This window comes from Lithobates pipiens, unplaced genomic scaffold (assembly GCF_037356315.1).
Source record: "Lithobates pipiens isolate NorthernLeopardFrog02 unplaced genomic scaffold, aLitPip1_a1.2 Scaffold_18, whole genome shotgun sequence".
NCBI classification, from domain to species: Eukaryota; Metazoa; Chordata; class Amphibia; order Anura; family Ranidae; genus Lithobates; species Lithobates pipiens.
Window position 1 is genome coordinate 302607752 of NW_027507758.1, and position 19936 is coordinate 302627687.

Here is a 19936-nt window from a genome sequence, read left to right on the forward strand (position 1 = left end):
GGCTCACTCCTGCTGTGATTTTACACAGCGGGAGCTGATCAGCAGGTCCAGCAGACCCGATGTCCGCTGGAACCCACTGATTTTTCAGTACACAGGCAGAACAACAGTCTGCCTATGTTCCTGTAAAGCAGAAGCATCAATCAATGCCTTCTAATAGTAAAAGCACTACTCCCACTACACTGAAACACTAGCTAGGCACACATTTAACCATTTTATCGGCCTGTTGTTAACCCTTTCCCTGCTGGTGTCATTAATACAGTGACAGTGCCTATCTTTAGCACTGATCACTGTAATAATGTCACTGGTCCCCAAAAAAGTGTCAAAAGTGTCAGATGTCTGATTTGACTGCTGCAATACCGCAGAAATAAAGCTGGTCTTGAGTGCTTTCTAAGGACAGGTCTCGGCCTTATCAGTATTATTTCAATGACCACTTGCTTCGCATTCTTTGGTTCATAACTTTATTCAGGGGGTACCATGGCTTAATATCCCATTAGGTAACCCCTAAACCCCTGGGACTTGAATTTGATTTTGTCAGCATTACAAAACAGCCTTTTTTTTTGGCCTGATACAGCATATTCCCTTGGTACTTTTTTGCCAAGAAAACAATTTTTTCTGGTAACCATATCTGCTGCAAGAAGGGTATCAATATTGGCTGCTCTTTCTTGTAAAGAGCCATATTTTTATTGTTCACAAGGATAAGATAGTATTGCGTCCTCAGCCTAACTTTTTATCAAAGGTAGTATCAGGTTTTTATCTAAATCATGATATTGTTCTACCTTCATTTTTCCAGAACCCTGTTCTTTGGAAGAAAAATCACTACATTCTCTTGATGTGGTGACAGCAGCCAATGTCTACTTAAAGGCGATTGCTCAGATTCAGAAAAACTGATGTTTTGTTCGTGTTGCCTGAAGGTCCTAAAAGAGGACAGACAGCATTGAAATCTACTATTTCTAAATGGATTTGAAAAGTAATCGTTCAACCTTATAGTTTAAAGAGGTGGTTCTACCCTCTCAAATCAAAACACACTCCTCTAGGGCTGTTAGTGCTTAATTCTGCAAGACCACAACTTGGTCTTCAATCCGTACATTTACCAGATTCTATCTAGTGAATGTAAAAAGACATGAGGATGTTGCCTTTGGGCGCAGTGTACTGCAGGCAGCAGTATAAATCCTCTGATCTCATGGTGCCCTACTTGGTTGTGTCTGCCTCCCCTCAGTTGGCATTGCTCGGGGACATCCCACATATTAATTACTATGGCTCTGTGTCCTGTAATGTACGATTAAAGAAAATAGGATTTTTATAACAGCATACTTGTAAAATACTTTTCTTTTGAAATACATCACGGGACACAGAGGTCCCACCCCTCTTTATAGTAAATATGTGTATTGCTTTGCTGCAAAACTGAGATACTCCCAGTAGTGGGAGGGGTTATATAGGGAGGCAACTTCCTGTTTAGGGTGTGCCAGTGTCTAGTACCTGAAGGTGGACTATAAGCACATAGTAATTACTATGGCTCTGTGTCCTGTGATGTACGATTAAAGAAAATGATTTTACAGGTAAGCTGTTATAAGAAGCCTATTTTGTTTTTTTTCAAAATTGTCAGTAATTTTTTTGTTTATAGTGCAATAAATAAAAATGGCAGAGGTGATCAAATACTGTATATCTTCTTAGAGTTTATCTTTAAATTGCCCATCATCAGCCTATATATGCATAGGATGTTTATACATTTCTCACCTTAAAAGGATGTCACATTAACAACTTAGTTTGGACAGTACTGGAAGCATCTAGCAGGTAAGCCAGAAACATTTATCTAGTATCTACCTGCTAGCTTCAAAATCAGATATTGTATACTGTAAATGACCCTGGTAGGCAATGCTTCCCACAAAAAAAAAAAAAATTTTAGGTGTAGGCGGAACTGGCATTTAATATAAGTGAAAAAAAAAACTAAATTAAAATTTTACATATGGAGTGGCAAATCTTGTTTTTGCATTCAGTTCTCGTTTTTTTTTTTAAGATTATATAACAGTTACAGATGTCTGCCATTTATTCAAGTAGCTAAGGAAAGAACACAGCTTAACTACTTTCCTTGGCAAGAAGAAGAGGCACGCTGTCTCTTACTGGAACCTCGGAGAGATCAGAATGATAATGTATGAATCCCTACCCTATTTATTTACTAAAGTATAGTCGTAGAATATTCTCACTTTTCAAAGGGAAGGGAAGTGTTTACTTTTTTAATATCCAGTCATGTGCAATATTAATTAATTTTGCTAATTGATCATTCTCTATACCTTTAGTCAATCAAAATCCACTCAATTGTGTGCATACATTTCAGCTTGATCTATGATGGTCATTTTGAAACAGGGGGTAAGGTGATACAGGAAAACATGTATAAGTCAAGAGCTCCAGTGGAATGTACAAATTGTATTTAAAACATTTGTTTACCTAAATAAAAAAGAAAAAGAAAACAGGGGACATAGCTTGCATGTGAATCAATCAAGAGTTGTGCTCCTCCAGTGTTGCTGGGTCCTCCTAGCATCACCTAGTGTAGCCACAAATCATCCCTGTGGCTTACTTTTGTCAGTGTTAGCAACATGGCTTTCAAGAGGGAAGATAGCTTGCGGCCCCAGACGCTAATGGAGTTTTCTTTTTTCATCTACCCAGAGACACAGCTCTGCATCCAACAACAGCTTTCATATAGGGTATCAGAAGATGTTATACTCCTAACAGTGTCCCCCCTGGACTCCCTCTTTCAGCTGGCTTCACTTGCACTGTCGACACAATTCATAGAAAAAACAGCCAAGTTAAGACCTTGTATTCCAGAGTCTAACACAGGCTGTACAGAAGTGATTTTACCTATTCCATCCCCGGATAACACCAGGGGACCTATAGTTTCTTGCTATGCCTTTCCTACAGCAAACCAGACAATAATCAAAACAACTTTAACCACATCAGCCCCAGAAGGATTTGCCCCCTTAATGACCAGGCCATTTTTTGCGATACGGCACTGCGTTGTTTTAACTGACAATTGCGCGGTCAAGTGACACAGTACCCACAAAATGTAAGTCCATTTTTTCCCACAAATAGAGCTTTCTTTGGTAGTATTTGATCACCTTTGCAGCTTTTATTTTTTGTGCTATAAACCAAAAAAAATACTATTTTTTCTTTCTTCTATAATACATATCCAAAAAAATCATTAAAAAAGTTTAGGCTGATATATATTATGTTACATATTTTTGGTAAAAAAAAAAATCGCAATAGGCATATATTGATTTGTTTGCGCAAAAGTTATCGTGTCTACAAACTGCGGTATAGATTTAGGGACTTTTACTTTTTTTATGGTTTTTACTGGTAATAGCGGTGATCTGCATTTTTTAGCGGGACTACGACATTGCAGCAGACAAATCTGACCCCAAATTACACTTTCTGGGGGCCAGTGACATTATTACATTGATCAGTGCTATATAAATGCACTGATCAATGTAAAAATGACACTAGCAGGGGAGGAGTTAACACTAGGGGCCGATCAAGGAGTGAAGTGTGTCCCCTCAGTGTGTTATAACTGTAGGGGGATGGGCTTACTGAAACATGACAGATATCACAGTTCCTGATCACTGGGAACAGTAGATTCCTGTCTTGTCACTAGGCAGAACAGGGAAATGCCTTGTTTATTATTATTATTATTTAGGATTTATATAGCGCCAACAGTTTGCGCAGCACTTTACAATATGAGGGCAGACAGTACACTTACAATACAAATCAATACAGGAGGGATCAGAGGGCCCTGCTCGTTAGAGCTTACAATCTAGAAGGGAGGGTCACGTTGAAACAAAAGGTATTAACTGTGGGGGGGATGAGCTGATGGAGAAAATGAAAATACAGTTAGGTGTGGGTGGGGTAGGCTTCTCTGAAGTTTACATTGGCAGTTCCCCGTTCTGCCTCTCCTCTCCATCATCGCGGGCCTACTATCCTGCTTTTATGGACTGACGTACAGGTACATCAGTTTGCAGATATACTCTAGGTCATCTCTCCCGCAATCTGCACGAGCAGGTCGGCAAGTGGTTAAAAGATGCTTATTTCATTAAGAATCTCCTTGCACACATTCATAATGTCCTGTGTGCAATAATTGAGATCTGAAGTGTAGGAACTAGCAGACAGATTTCCTCAGTCTCTCAACACACAGCTGAGAGCCAGAGCCAGCAGTTCCTGTTCTCTCCAAAGCCGAGAACTCCAGTGAGCACTGGAGGGGCAGAGCAGAGATCTGGTGGCTGACAGTTACCACTCTATGCTCAGAACTAATAAAAAACTAAATGATTAGTGGTCATGTGATAACTCTCATCTTACAGCCGACAGGGGACAGTTGCAGCATCGAACTGATGCTGAACTTAGGTGACTGTGCATGTTTGTTTGTTTTGTTTTTCTACACTTCTCCTTTAAAAACCCACCAATACTCATCCATTCTGTTACACTGTATAATTAAACAATTTATTTGGCAAAAAAGGAGGGCAAAGACTATAGGGACTATACTAGAAGCAATACAGAAAGTCGTTTGGTTCCAAGGAATGTCATATACTCATACTTAATATTGTTAACTGGGAACAACTTTCTCAAATTATCCAAGCATCCACTACTGCCTGGAGAACATTCAATTCTTACATATTTCTACCCATCAACAATTGATGCTTAAATATCATTACATTTGTACATGATCTCTATGCAGGTCTCACAGTTGAACAGTTTACAATGTTAACCACTGAGTTTGGCCTCTCAGCCAGGGCAGCCATCAGAAATTTTGGGACCCCTTTACACAACTTTAGGCCCTGGCTCCTCGAGGCCCGAACCCAACATTCCCCAGGGCCCGGCCACTGGTCGTCACACCAAAACCACCCACTGGCCGTCCCACCGAGTCCTTCGGTGCACCCTCTTTTATTTTAACGCTCTTACACCTTAATATATGAAAAGTGGTGCTGGGCATGAGTGAGGATGCATTGTAGAGACTGGTCTGGAGGAATGGATAGGGATGGGCGTGGGCGGCGATGCATTGTGGAGACTGGTCTCAAGGGATGGATTGTGCTGGGCGTGGGTGGCGATGCATTGTGGAGACTGGTTTGGAGGGATGGATGGTGCTGGGCATGGGTGACAATGCGTTGTGTAGACTGGTCTGGAGGGTTGGATGGTGCTGGGCATGGGTGAGGGTGCATTGTTTAGACTGGTCTAGAGGGATGGATGGTGTTGCGCGTGGGTGGTGATGCATTGTGGAAACTGGAGGGAGGGAGTAGATGCTGGTTGGGGATGAAGATTATTGAGCTGCATTGTGAAAAGGGATGAGGATGACTCTGCGTGGGGATGAGAGTTACAGTGAAGAGGCTCTCCAGAATGTAACTCTCTTATGCACCCAGAGTGATCCATTTTCTCAATTATACCACATTACATTTTTGAGACTTACCATCCATGTAGCACTCTTGGATCTATCCTCATGGCACCTGTTATTGCTGTGTTGCTGTGCCCTGTGTCCATGTGCAGCATCGACGAGCTGGCCACCCCCCTGCTGACCTGACCAATCCCAGTTCAAGTAAACCAGCAGTAGCTATCAAGCTCCACCTCAGCAGGATGCGATCCCCTGCTGTGTGTGCAGAATAATGGTCAGATGAAGAATACTCTGCAGCGGCACGCATCTGCTGACCTCTGTCAGCGGGGGGGATACGGGGGGGTCTTGGTGCTGTCAGAAGTGAAAGTGTCCGCTGGACTTGTACTGACCACAGCCAGCAGGGGGGGGATGCTAGCATTAGAATTGAAGTGAAAGTGTCTTATCTTCTGGAGCGGTTCTGCTGTTGGGGCAGCAGGTGCTGGCTGGTCGGGCCCCTAGAGACACTTGTTGGGGCCCTTACATTTGTAATGCCTGTACCCCCCTGTACCCCCCTGATGGCAGCCCTGCTCTCAGCTATAGAAAACATTAGTCACCTACAACATTTTCATTTTCCCACATAAGCTCCTAATGCTGATATCACTATCTATAAATCAGCATGGCAGTTTTAAAAAATTATCAAAGCCAAAGATCAAAGGAATCAAGGGTAAAACAAAAACAAAAATCTCTGCTAATGAAAATGATAGTGGGTAAATAATAATTTCACAAAAGTGAAATAATATGTAGATATCATTACATGTGCATAATGTAAATAAAAGCTTTTTTTTTCTATATATATATATATATATATATATATATATATATATATATATATATATATATATTGTAATGTTCAGGGGATTAAGCACAATTGGTAGATGCACGTTTTAGTCTACATCAGGCAGGCGTTTTATGGTTAAGGGCCTGGTAGCCCACGTTTATTATAAGAAAACAAAATATTTAGTTCATCCAGTAATCCCACGCAGGGGTTTAAATTCATTCAGCACACAAATGAACATACCAAGCCACCTGGCTCTCAATTGTCAACAGTTCCTCTGCTTGCTCCCAACAGGTTTGTCAACTCTTTCCAGCCCCCTGGACTCACCGACTTCCTTAGTCTTCCTGACTCTCAAGGTTGTCAGCCTTTCCCAGTCCCTTACACGGACTACAGTCTCCCACAGGGCAAACCACTCTTCAGCCAGCATCAAGCTGCTCACACTCCACCACACCCATCTACAACTTCCTGTCTTGCTTTTTAAAGACACTGCCTTAACAGGTGGGTTAATCAATTGTATTCCCTTAAAGAGAGCACAACCCAAACAGAGGGGAAATATAGTGTCCTTCCAGGACCCAGCCACGGCGTCCATTACATATCCCCCCCCTGTGTTTCGATCCGGAGGGAGGAACACCAGCACCCATCATGATGGTTGGGACACCTCTGTGCTGGCTGTCAGCCACGTAGGCCCAACCTTTTTTCCGGGTGCGCTTCCAGGAACATTCCCCCCTGGATCTTAACAGGTTCCTATATTTTCCTATACTCAGCCTTCCTCTTCTTTTGGGGTCCCTGGGCTTATTCACTTTTCTTGGGGGAACTCTGCCTTCCTTGAGCCCTCCTTTCAACTTACAAATACCCATTTTACCCTTCACCATCTGTATTTCAGGTTCAAAACAGTTTCTCTTGTTACCCATGGCAACCAAATCATTGTTTGCAGAACGAACTCTTAACAGATCACAGCTTTCCGTATCATCAGTGCTTTCCAAATCAGTGTTTGTTAGAAGAAGACCCAAGGAGGGACTACATCCGACGGAACCATAGCACAGCTCCACCTCACCCGTTGTCCAACACTCCATGGGTACCTGTTCTAACAAACTACCCTGACCTAAGCATAAACCATTTTTTCCAGGTGTACACATTACATTGTTATGGCAACCAACATTAACACTTTCTCCCATAGTGTCTCCGGGCACCTTAACTTGTACCCCTGGGCCAGTGACAGAAAGCATCTCTGCTACTGCTGAGTCCATTCTGGGCCCTTCCTTCTCATGAGGCCTAGCGGGTAAGGCAGTATCTGCGCCCTCTACTGACAACTGCTCTGCCGCACCTCGGACCACACCAGCAGAGATGTTTCTAGTCACCGCATCAGACGGAGAGACCTCTGATATCTCAAGCAGTTCTCTCGCGTGCCTTCCATACCAATCAATAACTAGAAGTACGCTCACAGAGAATCTGGAGATCCTGTGCCAAATGGTTAACCATTGGTCCCACCAATTCCACTGTTTGTCATGGTTTCCTAGCACTGCCTGTACCACCTGGCTCCACCCATTGGTGCTACGCAGCACCACCTGGTCCAACTGCGGCGGAGATACCCAAGTATACAGTAAGTTCATCTTTACCAACTCTAGCATTTCTAGTAAAGTTTCTGTCATCTCTAAACATCCCATGTCTAAACACCAGAACTTTCTAGGGTCCTTTACCCTGTCCAAGACATGGAGGGGCTCAGCGACTGCAGGTTGAGAGGGTGAGACATTTGAAGAGACCTCATCCTCCTTGGAGGTACCCATCATCACAGCTTGTTTCTCCCCTGGAGAGCTGTCAGACACATGTCTCACACTTATCCCTTCTGCACCAGTGTTGGTGAGCCTCTGCAGGTCATTACAAGTCACACTATCACTTTGATACTCCATATCATTTAGCTGTAGGGCTGTGGACAACACATCTGCGATGCCAGTGCCCTGAACTGTTTCCTCAGAGTGGAGGGCAGCAACCTTTGCAGGGACCAAGACGCCCTCAACCACCTGCGGGTCGGCGATCCCCCTGTCTGGCATAGCAGTTGTGTCAACACCCTTGTTACTTAAGCTAGCCTTATCCAGCATGGCTAACAATTGTTTGGCCCAGCTGTCCCAGTCCATTGTGGTTCCCTCATGGGTGTTCCACAGCATTGCATCACCTGCTGTAGAAGGCCGCACAAAAACCTGGGATTTATTAGCTTTAACTGCACATTCCTCACTTCTATACAGATCATTTTGTAACACCACACTTTTATCAACGTTGCATTGGGGTGATGCTTCGTCACCTAAAACTTGGTGCAGCACACCATTCTGAACACCTTTTTCTGGTGGCACTACAGACACATCCAGCTTTGTATACTCAGCTTTTGCAGGCTGAATTAACCCCTTGCCCACTGGGCTACACGTAGGGTTGTGGGGCTGCGCCCACACTCTCTCACTGTGTGAATTAGTCCCCCCTTGTTCCACCAGCATAGCACCAGAGCCATCCTGGGCAGCCTCTGACTCCAACACATGGAGACCCCATGAGACTTCCATGGACAATCCTGTGCCTCTGCCTGTCATGGGAGATCTCCTACTCTCATCACTGGTAGTGAACACATTACCAACCTCACTCTCAGATATGACATTACAAGAAATACATGTTTCAATGTCATTACACTCACAACGTTTAGCAATAGTATCACTTTTGTTAGTACGATCATTAGCATTCTCATTACATGTAGACACAACTGCTGTTTTTGTGGTTTGTTTATGAGCCACCATAACCTCTGAGCGACTCTTCACAGCACCTGCTCTCTGTAAAGGGGCACTTTTGCCTATTTGGGCAGCTCCATAGCTGACCTGGGAAACTCTCTGCTCCAACACTGCAAGCTCCTTGGAAGTTTCCCTGGGCAACCCTGCAGCAGCTATCACTAGGGAACATGGTACCAGCACTGTTTTGGTCACCCCTAGCTCAATTTTCCCAGCCATTTGCTGGATCATAGCAGGCATATGCAGAGTCCCCATGTCCTTTTCAGTCTTTAGCCCTGCGTCTATTTGGGCTTTACGCGGTGCCTCCCCACTGCTCTGGGTAGCACACTGCAGAAAGTCTATGTCCATTTGTACTGCGGATCTCCCCACTGGACATACTCCCACTTCACTGGGTTCAGCATCATAAACTGAAACAGTCTTACCAGTTCCTGCAGCTGATGTCATAGCCTTCACTTGAGTGCGTTGTCTCACTGGTGTGGTGTCTCCATAGGCTGACTCCCCCATGTGGCCATGGAGCAAAACTGCAGCCTTTCTGGACCCACTGACGCCCCCTGTAGGTAACACAAGATCCTTGTTGCTAGGGGTAACTGCAGACTTGCGCTCCAAAGCTGGTTGGCTATAACTCATGCAGGATTCAAGCTGATGTACTCTCCTTTCGGGACTGACCCCTTTGCCTAAGCGGCCATGACAGAAAACTTTACGTTTCTCTGGATTTCCAAATCCTAGGTCTTCCGGCGACACTTCTCCCATCCTGGAGCATTGCTGGCGGCCCATGATACGATATACCTCTCCTCTAAGAAGGATTTCCTCTTTAAACTTGCGATAGTCATCCTGGTCCCCATCCATCAAATGGTAAACCGACCGGAACTCTATCCGCAATAAGGTTTGCAGCAGTTTTGGCCACCGGTCCCTAGGCCATTTTCTCTTTACAGCAACTTTTTCAAATCTTACAAGGAAGTCTCCCACCTCCTCTGTAGGCAGCATGGGTTGCACATAGTCAGAGGCCAAGATCTCAGCCCCTTGCAGTGCACCCGACTCTTTGCGATTCCGCTTGAACCATTCATTTTCTGTCTCATATGTCACTGGCCCCTTTTTACTGGTCCTACAAGGTGGAGACATCTTCTCAGGCCATGCTGAGCTCACTTCTTGGCATCTCCTCCATGACTGGCTCTCACTCGTTGCCATTGGATACCACTTCTGAGGACACAGCTGATCACAATCATTAGTAGATGATCTCCAGAATTCATCAACCTCCCATCCAGCTTGGTTATTCCACAAACATTCCTGTGACAAGGGGCAATGGGCAACAGCATGTCCCCACTCACTACAACGGATGCAGCGCAGAGGCCTCCTTGCGTCATGCTGTGGCACCTTTGGGCTCAGGCTGCCAGGAACAACATCCTCTTTAACTTGATCAAACATGAACTTCTTGCTTTTTGACTGCCTCATCCTTGCAATCACATGCACACAGCAGCTTGTAACAGTTCTCAGCAAAGAAGGAGAAAAAGAAAAAAAAAAAATCTGATGTTTGATTCTTCCTTCACAGGCACACAACCTGCATGCAACACAGTCCATCAAATAAACGTATACGCAATGCTGTTCGCCTGGCTGCCACACACAGCTAGCAGTAGTTCCTGATGCGACTCACCATGGAGCAAGGACCCGGATTCCACCATCTACATGCCCGCATTCGAGCACCACTTGTAATGTTCGGGTGATTAAGCACAATTGGTAGATGCACGTTTTAGTCTACATCAGTCATACATTTCGTTAGACTTAATGAGTTCAGGGGGAAAGAAATCAAAGGAGTGCTTCATACAATCATGAACTGAATGTGTCTATGTTTTGGATAATGCAGATGTTCCCCAAACCCCACTGAAATATATAGGGGATGGAGCCAGCAAATTAATTTTGCTAATTTTATATGGTAATAGAAAAGGATTTATCAACTAAGGTTATAGGGAGCTGGGTATTGTCAGGAGGAACATGTAACAAAGAGGAAAAAAATTATACCATGTGGCAGGAAGCAGCACTTTTAGAAATGCTTCAATTGTAATATTAACCACTTGCCGCCCGCCCTATTACAAATTGACGGCGGCAAAGTGGTTTCATAATCCTAACCGGACGTCATATGACGTGATTAGGATTATGAGCCGCTGCGCGCCCCCGGGGGCGCGCATCGCGGCGATCATTGTTGCGGGGTGTCAGTCTGACACCCGGCAACTACGATCTCGGTAAAGAGTCTCCGACGGAGACTCTTTACCATGTGATCAGCCGTGTCCAATCACGGCTGATCACAGTGTAAATGGGAAGAGCCGGTGATCGGCTTTCCCTCACTCGCGTCTGTCAGACGCGAGTAGAGGAGAGCCGATCGGCTGCTCCTCTGACAGGGGGGGTCTGTGCTGATCGATTATCAGCACAGCCCCCCCGAGGATGCCCACACTGGACCACCAGGGACACCACTAGACCACCAGGGAAAAGGTAATAAAAATCCATAATCCTCCCTAGACCACCAGGGTGCCAGTCAGCACAATGGGTGCCAATCAGTGCCCATAATGGATGCCAATCAGTGGCCACAATGGGCATCACTGATTGGCATGCATTATTGTTTGGCACTGATTGGCATCCATTACTATAACACCGATGCCGCCTATGAGTGCCCACCTGTGCCGCCTATGAGTGCCCACCTGTGCCGCCTGAGTGCCCACCTGTGCCGCCTGAGTGCCCACCTGTGCCGCCTATGAGTGCCCACCTGTGCCGCCTATCCATGCCCACCTGTGCCGCCTATCCATGCCCACCTGTGCCGCCTATCCATGCCCATCTGTGCCGCCCATCTGTGCCAGCTATCAGTGCCAATTTGTGCCACCTATCAGTGTCCGTCCGTGTCGCCCATCCGTGTCGCCCATCAGTGCCGCCTATCAGTGCCACTTCATTGGTGCCACATTGGTGCCCATCAGTGCCACCTTATCAGTGCCCATCAGTGTAGCCCCATCAGTGCCCATCAGTGAAGGAGAAAACGTACTTATTTACAAAGTTTTGAAACTGAAACAAAAAAAAACATTTTTTTTTTCAAAATTTTCGGTATTTTTTTATTTGTAGCGCAAAAAATAAAAACCATAGAGGTGATCAAATACCACCAAAAGAAAGCTCTATTTGTGGGAAAAAAATGATAAAAATTTCATTTGGGTACAGTGTAGCATGACTGCGTAATTGTCATTCAAAGTGCGACAGCGCTGAAAGCTCAAAATTGGTCTGGGCAGGAAGGTGTTTAAGTGCCCTGTATTGAAGTGGTTAAAAATTCTACATGTTTGTATTATTTCCATTTGTTCTCTGTTTCCAATAAAAAATAAAAAATAAATTAAAAAAAAACATTCAAATTGCCAGCAAATTACATTTTACAGCCACTGTGTGCTGTTTGTAATCAAACAGCTGGAAATTTCTTTCAACATCAATATTATACCTTTATCCTAGCAACCAATGATACGTGGTAGTTAGGGTCTGGTGTGTTTTGTAAGAGAAACCCCATGCATAAAGGAAAAAAGGCTTAGAAAACCTCCAAAGTGCATATCAGACACAAAGGATTTTAAGGGGTAACCCCACACAAAACAAAAAAAGTGACCCTCATCTGGGCATGCAGCCTGGCTGGCCAGGAAAGGGCGGGGGCAGTGGGTTTGTGTCCCCCTCTTGAACTCTACCAGATTACATTTTCTTAACATGGAAAGGGTACCTTTACAAGGAGGCCTTGGCAAAAAACCCTGTATTTGTTGTTCTCATGTTGATGACCACAAGAGTCTCATCCATATATCCCTTTCCCAGCGGTTGTGGAGCTTTAAAGGATGGAAGAATTTTTGGAATTTGGAGCTCCATGTTAAAAAAAAAAAAAGGGGATATACACTCCCAGTGAATGAGTAAGTGGTACATAGTACTAAAAAAGTAAGAAAGCAAATTAACACACACCATACACACAGTATAGTTCTTTATTGAAATAATAATAATGATCCATGATGTCCAAAATATAAAGTCCCGCAATATAAAAAAAAAGTTCTATGATGTCCAAAATAATGCCTCACAAAGTAAATGTCCAATGACAATTCTCTCCTACTGATCCTTTCAGAGAGAATGTTATAAAGTTTCAATGATGTCACGCATAGCGAGATAGTTACTAGTACATACGCAGTCACTAGTGTCCTAGCAAACAGTGACACATTTAGGCCCAATTCACTGCTATACTTGGTCAATGATATTGACCAGCATCCCTGGCCCCACTGAATGGGGCTGGGGATATGTAATTGGTTGCTAAGACACTGGCAGCTGCTGGTGTTTTAGTAACCACAGACCTGATTGAGGAGCTTCCATTCATTAGTGGCAGTAGTAATAACATGGTAATACATTTGACCTGAATCCAGGGAAACAACTTAATCACTTTAGGTCTCATACTAGAAAACCACCATTGAACAAGAGCAGTTTTTACATTTCCATTATGGGCTTGTTTATTCAGTGACAGTATTTAAGATAACAATGTAATACATGCAATATTTTTGGGGACAGAAAGGCTTCTTTTTGGCAATATTTTCATGCAAAAATTTTCTTATTTTCTATGTAATTTATAGACAAAAATACATAATAAAATGACAATTATGAATTTTCTATTTTGTTCAGAGTTAGTTTTAAGGTAATTAGTGTTACTATAGGTAAAATGATACATTTAATTCTATTATTTGTTATATTTATAATTAAACTAAAATTACATTTCTGGTACAAAGCATGGCAAAGTTTATTTCAAATGTCTTAATTGGTTGAACTGGATGGTTATGTTATGGTTAGGTAATTTTTTTAACCAGATTAACTATGTAACTATGTAATCAAATCAGTTTTTTACATGACACTAAAAAAAGTATAAACAAAAGAGAGAATTTCTATACAGCCATTTTCAAATTTCCTGTTCCTCAGCCAGACTGCACAACTAGGAGGGTCTAACCACTTTCTTTGATAGAGGCATGGGATACAATGGTGTCACCTCAGTGACTGCAGCCAGCTGCTTGGACAATTACATGGATAAGTCATTCATTTTCATCACGTAGTGCTCGCCTCCAGTTAGGGTTAAAATAAGTTAATTTTTAAATAGTGTTTAATAGTGTTTTAAATAGTGTTCTAGGCTTTTTTCCTTTTTTCAACCTAGTATTCCTGCAAATACCACACTTCTTGTTATACAGTGGCTAAGCTCACTCCACCATATCTGTCTGAATCCATGGTTGCTATCAACTAAAATCATGCTGGCCTTTCTTCATTCCCACCCATACATGGAGGATGGGTAGATAAGTAATTTTTGGAATAAAGAAAACATGGTTTATGCTTTTAGTTCAGTGCACAGGAAGTGACATTGATACTGCATTTCTAGCAAAATTTTATACTTGCTTAAAATATTTTTTAGACTTAAAAAGGAAAATGAAAAAGAATGCAGTCACAACAGCAAAGGAAGGGTAAGATAAATTATATGGATTTTTCACATATTTATTTATTCCTGAAAACATCTTGGGGCCCAGTGGCAAAAAGTACAGCATATGTCTAACAGAATTTCACAGAAAATTCAATACATTTCAATAAAGCAACCCAATTTGAAAAAGTTTTGCACCACTGATAATTTTCAACCATGACCTTATTATCACTTTAATTCTTAAAAAATAATATAAGAAATTGCATACCTTAAAAAATGTCATTGTTGCACCATCTTGAACAGCTCCATATTCAATTTTAGTCTGTTTGGCTAAATCATCAGCAGAATCGATAGGGGATTCCATGCGTTCCACTGTGAGAAAGGCAGCTAAGTTGGCAGTATATGAAGAAATTATGATAAGAGTAAAAAACCACCATATTCCTCCCACTATCCTTGTAGAAAGAGCTTTGGGCATAAGTTCGGAACCTAGTAAAAATCAAGGGATATATTATTAACATGATTCAAGTTGATCAACTATTCCATGCACAATAAAATTTACTAGAATTTAGCACTATAGCAAAAGGTCAAATGGATTTGTGCATAGACATTATAAGTAGTCTGCACAAATAGTAAGGCTGCACACAGCTTTGATGAAAAAGAAGCATTGAAAGGAAGCAACTGACTCATTGCTGCAATACAGGGTGACACATTTTACAGTCATTGATGCTATGTAGTGCCATTCATTTTGATTACCACCCCAATTGTGTAAAACATGCCAAAGCACCTTAATGTGTTGTGGAAAAACATTTTTGATGTGTCTGATTTATGGGACATTTTGATGCATTGGAAACCCATTGACCTTATTAGGCTGACTTAATGTGTTACATGTTAACACATGACATAACACTTGTTAATGCACATGCATTAATACACTGCACACATATAAATGGGTCTTAAATATGGAAATAAATTGGGTGTAATTAGAGTTATCTGTTTAAATACACTCAGGTATGATTTGAGTCAGCCCTCGTTAATATAATTTTCATCAATAAAGGTCAAACTGGTAAAAAGAAGTTCACAGAGCACATCTTGTCATGGTCAGGAAAGAAGAGAAGTTGCTAAAAAAATAGTTGATGAAGGCTATCAGTCTTGCCAAGTTAGACAATGACTTTTGAATCTCTTATTTTATGAACCTTATCTGAACCAAAGGCAAAACCATGCTTTTTAAGTAGATAAAGTTCAGAATACCAGTCCATCTATCAAAACATTACCGCCATCACAGAGTTCAGAAATGAACCTCAAAGCATCAACAAGTAAACTCTTCCTTTATATTAGTTAGAAGTCATGTTTTAAGAAAGGGAACAATGTTGTGAAAAATGAAATACATGGGGAGAAAATAAAAAACACTTCACTAAAAATTAAAGCAACTCTATACTTCAACAAAATGATCAGGATGTCAATTCAGGCTTATGGGTGTATGTTTTGGTAAAATCAATTTTTTTTGGATGTCCACAATATAGTCAAAAACAAATATGAACTTGTTATAGTAAGAACATTTTACAACAGTCAAACATTGCAATAGTCTTGTAAATATATATGGAGGTTTGGCTGCCACAGAATTTGGGCACCTTGCTATTACTGAAGGATCATCCATTGCTCCTAAATCATAGAATTCTATAGGGAAATGTCTGGTTAGTAGTCCATGAGTTTGAAACAAACTGTAACTGTGTTCTGTGCAAAGACAATGACCCCAAACATGTACCCAATTGCTAATATTAAAGATTGACTAGGTTTGTAGTAGCAATTCTAAGTTATTTTTCAGATCAGACCTTTACAGAACTACTCTTGTTTAAAAATCTGCTGTTCGTCTGGTTGGGTGGGTGTCTCTCCAGGACATCCCAATACAGACCAATTTATCCAACATAGTTGTATCTCTATGTCTAATTATTTAATATATTACATATTATTATTTCCCTTTATGCAAATCATACCAGGTTTATTAATTGTTATGATTATATTCTTCACATATATTTACTGATAAAAGATTCCCATATTACTCCCTATATGGCAACTGTACTATTGTTATTCCAAATTAATAACTGAGAAGTTCCTTTATTCAAGTTTGCTAGCCCTATACATTGTTAAAACTTGTATTATTAACTTGTATTGTATCATTCTCAATAAATTATTTTAAAAGAAATATCTGCTGTTCAAAGGCTCCATGATAAGTAGTGAGACAAAAGTGTCCCAGAACAATATGAGGCTTTGCTTGATAGCTGCTGAAAGTGTACCATTGCAGATAATCAATCTAATGGAGCTATGGCCAGATATTGAAACTTTTATATATTTCAATCTTTCACATAACCAAATGAGAATGATACTACCTGTACCATAATAACTAAAATAAATGGATTTGCCAGCACTTTGTGTTAAATAGATATAGAATGCAAAGGGAGGAAAAGGTGTGTGTTTTATTTTTAATATGTGTGTGTGTTGAATTTACTATATAAAAATGTGTGAATTACCAGAGCAATGCAATTACATGTAGCACTTGGTCCTGTTCAGAACAGTACTGTGGTTGAAAAAAAAATCCTGTTTTTGCTGTCTGTCAGTTCCACTCCAGGCTGAAGCCTAGTTTATAGGTGTGTCTATGAGGGGGAGTCACCTCACATCACTACCCCCTCTTCATTCTCACTGAGCTTGATATTGATTATTGTCTGAGCCCCTTATGCCTGCCAGGCAGTAAATCTGCCTCTAAAAATATCTGCAGCCCTGCCATCTTCCAATCCTGTTTTTTTTTTCTGCAGTTACAATAACATGACTACAATGACCCAACCATGAAGGCATTTCTTAGACAGAATTTTCTCCCCAATATGGTTATCGGAATATTAGGGATCTTGGTGCAGCATTGTTATTATATAATTACAGAGATCAGAGGACAGACAGACAACAGAGCACAGACCCCACCTGCCTTATATTCTGAAGCCCCTTTCATTTTAAAGTAGGCTTTCAGATTCTTACAAGCTCCCCCATTACTAGGTCAGGGTTGTAAAAAAAGCCCTTGTCCTCATCAAGGCCCCCCCACATTCTTGCAGGCACGTGGCCCGGTTCAGTTCAGGAAAGGGGTTGTTCATTCATCTTCCCCCTTTCCTGGCCAACTAGGCTGCGTGCAAGGGTCTAGTATGGATTTTCAATGGGACCTCACACATTTTTGAGATTGTGAGGTACTGCCTTAAAAACCATGCCAGACTCAAAGGGCCTGGAAAGGATTTGTGGCGTGGGACACTGCATTAGTTCTTGCTGTAGGGTGTGCTACAATAAAAGTGACATTTGAAAAGAAAAAACGTTTAAATTGTTTAAAACACACAGACACCTCCAAAGGTCCCTCAAAATAGTTGAAGGACCCTTGCAGGGGGTCTGTGAGCCTTTTAGAATAGAAGTCCAAAGGGAAATGTAATTTTCTTTTTGTCCAAATGAATCTTTTAAAGATTTTTTTTCATTGGCAGTGCCCACCCAGCCCAGACAATGGAAATTGGAATTTGACAGATTCAGCTTCCATTAATTTCCTGAATAAACTTCTATTGAAACTGGAAGCAATCTTCCATCTTAAATCTCGAGCTCTCTATCTGGCCGTAATAAATACTTTACATTTCTACCTTTCGTATGTGATTAAAAAGTCTTTGTATTTGTTGTCTAGTAGCCTTGTATAATATGAATATTTGTATGGATCTTACTGGTATTTAGGAAAGAAAAATAATCTACACTCACTTTTGATTCCTTTTTGTACAAAAGAAATTGTACTGTATATAGTATATGTACAGGGAAATGATATATGGGATAGAAACAATGAATTTAAGTGATATGATTCCTCTCAATACTGAGCATGTGCAGCAGCCATCCTAGGTTTTAAATAGGGGGACTGTTCAATTGCTTGGTAACACAAATTTCTACCAATATATTACCAATATAAGCATGTCAGCTCTACAGGAAAGCAGAGAGAAAGGAGAGGAAATAATCAGATCAGTGTTGAGGAAAGGATGAGATACACATATAAATATAGATGTATCTCTTTCTCTCTCTATCTATCTATCTATCTATCTATCTATCTATCTATCTATCTATCTATCTATCTATCTATCTATCTATCTATCTATCTATCTAGATAGATCTATATATAAAGAAGATACATATCTATATATATATATATACTCTACATTCAGTGTAGCCTATATCTGCAGTGCATTCCGTGGTGTACTGTTTCTAATACACTTTAGGTGGTGTACACAGTATCTAATACAGTGTTACAGTATCTACTACTACTACTTTTCTGGTGGTGTACACAGTAGCTAATACAGTGTGTACAGTTTATACTACTTTTCTGGTGGTGTACACAGTACACAATACAGTGCAGCCATAGTACAGTTTCTACTACTTTTCTGGTAATGTACACAGTATATAATACAGTGTGTACAGTTTCTACTTCACTTTTGGTGGTGTACAGAGTATACAATACCGTGCAGCCATTGTACAGTTGCTAATACAGTTCAGGCGGGTACACAGTATCTAATACAGTGTGTACGGTGTCTACTACACTTCTGGTGGTGTACACAGTATAAAATACTGTGCATCTGTAGTACAGTTGCTAATACAGTACAGGCGGTGTACACAGTATCTGATACAATGTGTACAGTGTCTACTACACTTCTGGTCATGTACACAGTATACAATACAGTGCAGCCATGGTACAGTTGTTAATACAGTGCAGATGGTGTACACAATAGCTATACAGTGTGTACAGTGTCTAGTACACTTCTGGTCATGGGTCAAGTCCTGGCGAAAAAAGTGTGGGAACTCCCACCCAAGATCCACTCCCCCACCAAAAAAAAAAAAAAGGACATTGGGGCACATCAGGGCACGGGGCACCTCAGGGCATGTAGCACATCAGGCCACATAGCACATCAGGGCACATGGCACATCGGAGCACATTATGGCACATCAGGGCACATCAGGGTATGGGGCACATAAGGGCACGGGGCACATAAGGGCATGGGGCACATAAGGGCTCGGGGCACATCAAGGCACATTATGGCACATCATGGGGCACATTCGGGAACACATAGCACATCAGGGCACATTATGGGGCACATAGCCCATCAGGGCATGGGGCACATTAGGGCACATGGCACATCGGGGGAAACATTATGGCACATTGGGGCACATTATGGGGCACATAACACATCAGGGCATGGGGCACATCAGGGCACATTATGGGCAACATAGCACATAAGGGCACGGGACACATAAGGGCGTGGGGCACATCAGGTCACATGGCACATTAGGGAACATGGCACATCAAGGCACGGGGCACATCAGGGCATATTGGGGCACATTATGGGCACATAGCACATCCGGGTATATTATGGGGCACATTGGGGCACATAGTACATCAGGGCATGGGGCACATAGCACATCAGGGCATGGGGCACTTCAGGGCACATTATGGGGCACATAGCACATCAGGGCATATTATGGAGCACATAGCATATCAGGGCATGGGGCAC

At 41.9% G+C, this 19936-nt stretch overlaps 1 protein-coding gene across 2 annotated transcripts in view; it reads right to left on the reverse strand.

Annotated features, from left to right (window-relative positions):
• Positions 1 to 19936, reverse strand: part of GRIK2 (glutamate ionotropic receptor kainate type subunit 2) — a 984426-nt gene that overhangs the window by 143302 nt on the left and 821188 nt on the right. For both annotated transcript variants that reach the window (XM_077487191.1, XM_077487190.1), the window contains one exon: positions 14644 to 14861. In XM_077487191.1, coding sequence (XP_077343317.1) covers positions 14644 to 14861 — 218 coding nt within the window. The remainder of the gene's footprint in view (positions 1 to 14643; positions 14862 to 19936) is intronic.